At 42.4% G+C, this 5,496-nt stretch overlaps 1 protein-coding gene across 1 annotated transcript; it reads left to right on the top strand.

The window, feature by feature from the left end:
* The first annotated feature begins 649 nt into the window (after positions 1–649).
* Positions 650–5,236, top strand: LOC135527611 (angiopoietin-related protein 7-like). The gene is made up of 5 exons (XM_064956102.1): positions 650–1,105; positions 3,584–3,684; positions 3,766–3,960; positions 4,239–4,434; positions 4,534–5,236. Exons 1-5 carry the CDS (start codon positions 748–750, stop codon positions 4,701–4,703), a joined length of 1,020 nt encoding a protein of 339 aa, XP_064812174.1. The 5' UTR covers positions 650–747; the 3' UTR covers positions 4,704–5,236.
* The last annotated feature ends 260 nt before the right edge of the window (positions 5,237–5,496 follow it).

Raw genomic sequence — 5,496 nt, 5'->3', positions numbered from 1 at the left:
AGGCCAAATCGAAGATAAATTGTACACATACTCCTACTTTAAGCTGTTAAATCTAAGCTTGACGAAAGTATCAAAATGCATCAGCTAGGTGTGCCTCTGGGAATGAAAGGCTGTTGAATACAAAGCCAGGGAAGGTGAAATTGAGCTGGTTATTACCATATGTGAAGTGTGAGCTCTTTCAGACAGGAGCCTTTGTCCTTCGCTCTTCCAGACAGAGCGAAAAAACTGTGTCCCTCTGAAACTTGCAACACATGACAAAGAAACGAGGCACAGGGCAGAACCAACAAGAGTGAGCAAAAGTGTGTGTGTGTGTGTGTGTGTGTGTGTGTGTGTGTGTGTGTGTGTGTGTGTGTGTGTGTGTGAGATAGAGAGAGAGTGAGTGATTGAGTGAGGTGTGTGTGTGTGTGGGGGGGGAGTGGTGGGAAAGGCCCCTCCACACAGAGTGTTGGAGGTTGAAGGCGGGTCAGTAACTGTGAGCACAATCAAAAAAGGGGTGGGCACACATGTATAGATATTTAAGATCCCCCAGCCACAGCTTTACTGAGGGAGCAAAGAGCCTGAGAAAGCAGTTGGCTAAAGGAAGCTTCACTTCAACCAGTCAGATTCCTAACTCAACTAATCCAATCCTGTTCTCTCAGTTTCTTCAAGACCTCTGACACTGCTAAAGAATCAGATTGGACCAGGACAGCTTGCATTCAACCAGAGCAAGACAAGAAAACTCATTTTAAAATTAAGAAAATTGTAAAGATGTCTTTGCGGACGGTGGCTCTGAGCGTTACCCTCCTGCTGCTGGTGCTGACAGAAGCATGGGCGGAAAACCCAAGGAAGAGGCTGGCGCCACCCAAGCCTCCAAAGGCGCAGTGCTGTGATGAAGTGCGCTCCCTGAAGGTGCAGGTGGCCAACCTGACCAGCCTACTGGAGGAGCTGGGCCACAAGCAGGAGACAGACTTGATGAACGTAGTAAGGCAGATGATCGAGCTGGACAAGCAGAACCGACAGCAGGAGTCCCGCGTCACTGAGGCCGAGAGCAAGTACTCTGAGATCAATAACCGGGTGGAGATCATGCAGCTGCAAGCCGCCCAGTCCGTAACTCAGACCACATCAGGTAAGAACCAAAGTTGTGGATATTTTAACATTTCTACAAACTTCAAAGTGTTTTCTCTCCAATGGTACCAATTATATGCATATCCTGGCTTCAGGGCCTGAACTACAAGCAGTTAGATTTGGACACATAATTCAGACAGAAATTGAGGAAAAAAGGGGCCTATCCCTAAGAAGTTTAAACCTCTTTGATTTGTTCATTGCTCCTCAGCAACAAAGTAACAGAGGAACAAAAGACTACTTTAGTGTGTATAAAACATTTAGTGTTGTTTCCATTCATTTCATTTATTTGCATTGTGAAAGTTTCAACATCTAACCTTTTTTTAAATTGACTAATTAGGCTAGAAGGGGTAAAACACGTGCTTTTTGTGTGAAAATAACAGCCTATGAGTAGTAGAATGCAGTAGTACAGTACAGTAGTGATTGTGACAAATGTCCAGAGCAGAAATCTGGCCAGCTCCACATGACAAACCCAGTTCAGTTTAGACCGAGACAATACTTCTCTCTCCCTTTCTGTCGATTGTTCAGCATCTGCTTCCAGACACTCTCCACAGGTGTAAAAAAATCTTAGCACTAGCTGCCATACATAAAACACTGCCATAAATACTCATAGCACACACCTGCCACTTTATATAATGTTTACATACCCTACATTACTCATCTCATATGTATATACTGTACTCTATACCATCTACTGCATATGACTGCATGGTCTGCTAACCATGTGTATGTGACCAATAACATTTGATTTGATTTAATGTCAGACACACAAGAAATGTGGTTGGTAAAAAAAATGATCCTCTTTATGATCACATCAGTCAGTCTGCAGTCAGAAAACAGAAAATCTACTTTTAAAAAAACCTCACAGAAATATTAGCCTACAGTTTCAGATGACTATTATTAAACAAACAACCAAAAAGGTTAAATTATATTTCTATGGAGGTCATTGTTCTTTGTTTAAAAAATGTACTATAATTATTACAGGTCATCCGATTAATCAGGGCCGATTTCAAGTTTTCATAACAATCGGAAATCCGTATTTTTGGAAACCGATTTGGCCGGTATCCACGCACTTTCGTGCGTTTTGCCAGTAGCTCTTTGCTGTGCTTCAAGCATTGCGCTGTTTATGACTTCAAGCCTATCAACTCCCGAGATGAGGTTGGTGTAACCAATGTGAAATGGTTAGCTAGTTAGCGTGGTGCGCGCTAATAGCATTTCAAACGTCACTCGCTCTGAGACTTGGAGTAGTTATTCCCCTTGCTCCGCAAGGGTAACGCTGCTTCGAGGGTGGCTGTTGTCGATGTGTTCCTGGTTCTAGCCCAGGTAGGGGCGAGGAGAGAGGGACGGAAGCTATACTGTTACACTGGCAAAACTAAAGTGCCTATAAGAACATCCAATAGTCAAAGGTATATGAAATACAAATGGTATAGAGAGAATTAGTCCTATAATTCCTATAATAACTACAACCTAAAACTTCTTACCTGGGAATATTGAAGACTCATGTTAAAAGGAACCACCAGCTTTCATATGTTCTCATGTTCTGAGCAAGGAACTTAAACGTTAGCTTTCTTACATGGCACATATTGCACTTTTACTTTCTTCTCCAACACATTATTTTTGCATTATTTAAACCAAATTGAACATGTTTCATTATCTACTTGAGGCTAAATTGATTTTATTGGTGCATTATATTAAGTTAAAATAAGTGTTAATTCAGTATTGTTGTAATTGTCATTATTACAAATACATATATATTTTTTGGTCCTCCAATAAATCGGTGTTGAAAAATCATAATCGTTCGACCTGTAATAATTATCAGTGGGCGTTCTGAATCTTCGGCATTAGACAGCTGCCATCAAATGGAGACTATAGTGTGCAAACTTTTCTGGGGGTCTCGTGATAGCCATCATTTAACCAGGCAGTGGGGAGATTTAACCAGGCAGTGGGGAGATTTAACCAGGCAGTGGGGAGATTTAACCAGGCAGTGGGGAGATTTAACCAGGCAGTGGGGAGATTTAACCAGGCATGTCGCAGTGTATATTTTAATACCCTATTAGCAGTAGTACATTTATGATGCTGCAACAGTGAACAGAGAAGCTATTCATAATGACTCTTCAAATTATACAGACACTGTGCAGACAGGTAAGCAGAGCAGGAAGAAAAGCAAAGACTAGAGTGGCATTTCCACTCCAGCCTCTAGCCATGAAAACACTTGATACCTTTTTGATGCATTGGATCCATTACTCCCCAGTGATCTCAAAGCACCACAAATGGCATCACCATACCATCACAGAAACAATAGAGAGAACTATGCAAAGAAATGTAACCATGCTGTGTATAATATCCTTCTATCCAAAATTCTTTGACTTCTCTGGCAGACATCTATTCCCATGATACCGTTTGTCAATTTGCATGTTTAAAACCCGCCATGAAACAGCATCTGGTTTGGCCATCTCTAATGACATAACCTTTTCTTTTCTAGATGCCATCTACGACTGTGCATCCCTGTACACCAAGAACTACAAGATCTCTGGGGAGTACAAACTGCCTGCAGATGACTTCCTGGGGACCCCTGAGATTGCCGTAAGTGATAACCCTGGAACTACAAAAAAAAGTTTTACATTCACAGATCTCTGCTACATTGTCGTCTCTGTATAATGGCAGGTCTTCTGTGACATGGAGAGCAATGGTGGTGGCTGGACGCTCATCCAGAGACGCAAGGTGGGCCTGACCTCCTTCAAGCGCGACTGGAAGCAGTACAAAAATGGCTTTGGCACCATCCGCGGGGACTTCTGGCTGGGCAATGAAAACATCTTCCGTCTGACAAGGCAACCCAGCATACTAAGGATAGAGATGGAGGTACAAAGGACCAGTCCCCAGATACCGAGAGCAGTAAATAGATAACGGCATGACTCTGACACACCCCACTCCTGCGGTGTCTGATGATAGTGGTGGGAGGTTTTATCCAGAGCCAGGAGACTAAAGATACACCACCCAAACACAGTAAAAAGAAAACTCATGGTCAAGTGGTAAACCTCTTGCTCCGCCAAAAGTTATAACATTAGTTCAATATTCTCAGTTGCATAGTTTTACCACAAGATGTGCAGCAAACAACTAAATAATGTTCTGTTCTCCAGGACTGGGAAGGCCAGACCCGCCATGCAGAGTACAGTTACTTCACAGTGAAAAACGAGTTGAACAGCTACAAACTTTTCATCGCCAACTACAGTGGAAATGCTGGGGACTCTCTGCGCTACCACAACAACACCAACTTCAGCACCAAGGGCAAAGACAACGACAAATGTGTGGACGACTGCGCTTCACTACGCAAAGGTACAAGAGGGACAAAATACTTAACTCTGGTTTAACTCACAGAATTAACACCTTCAAATGTCTTTCCAATGACTGCATTTTCACCTTTTTTTCCTACAGGTGGTTACTGGTACAACTGTTGCACTGACTCCAACCTGAACGGTGTGTTCTATCGTTATGGCGACCACAGCAAGAGCACAGATGGAATCAATTGGTACGGCTGGCACGGGCCCAACTACTCCCTGAAGAGAGTGGAGATGAAGATCCGGCCACAGAATTTTCAACCATAAACTCTTCTAACTTCAAACTGGATGACGCGCAATGCTTCAGATTTAACCAAACCTGAGCAACCAAATTGTCTTTCCCCTTTGTTATAGTCTGGAATTTTTCTACGGTTTGAATGTGTTTAAACATGTTTGATTGTAAATTGTAGTTCATTTTGTATATATCATTGAAATGTTTTATTTTCATAAAAGCCTTAGCGAAGCCTCTTTACCACTGTTCTGTAAGGGGAACGGAATGTTGCTTCCCTCCATCTTGTCTCAAAGCAAGAGGTTTTATTTATCGGTCATAACTCAAGCTGTGGTTAGGTTGATTACACGTAGCGGGCAGGTATGACAATGGAAAAAAATATATACACAGAGACCCAGCAAGTGTGTTGCAATGTACCTTTGTGAGCTACTGGAACGGGAACAACCACCCAAGTACTTCCATCAGAAGTACCTGACAGATTTTATTGTAAGAAAACAAACACTTATTTTGGAATTGTGTCCTTTGTAAAAATGTGTACAGCTCTATAGTATGTTGTTTTGTGGGATAGGAAATAAACATGTATTTTTAAGAAAAGGTGTGCTGCTGATGGTAGTCAATGTGGTTTATGTGTCTAGCTGTCTGTCTTAGTTCAATATCATCAAATTATCCATGTACTCATCACAAGACGTCAATGGTTAGTAGGTTTGAGAAGCTGCCAGTTGATCACCCTCGTGTCTCTGATCAACCAATAACCATGCCTTTGCCTTCAGCCACCACTGAGCTCTGACTCACAGGTCACACTGACATTCATGCCACTGGGCAAAGGTCACA

This window comes from Oncorhynchus masou, chromosome 33, assembly GCF_036934945.1.
Source record: "Oncorhynchus masou masou isolate Uvic2021 chromosome 33, UVic_Omas_1.1, whole genome shotgun sequence".
Lineage (NCBI taxonomy): Eukaryota > Metazoa > Chordata > Actinopteri > Salmoniformes > Salmonidae > Oncorhynchus > Oncorhynchus masou.
Note: the sequence above shows the minus strand (reverse complement) of the source record. Positions and strands in the feature narration are given on the sequence as shown.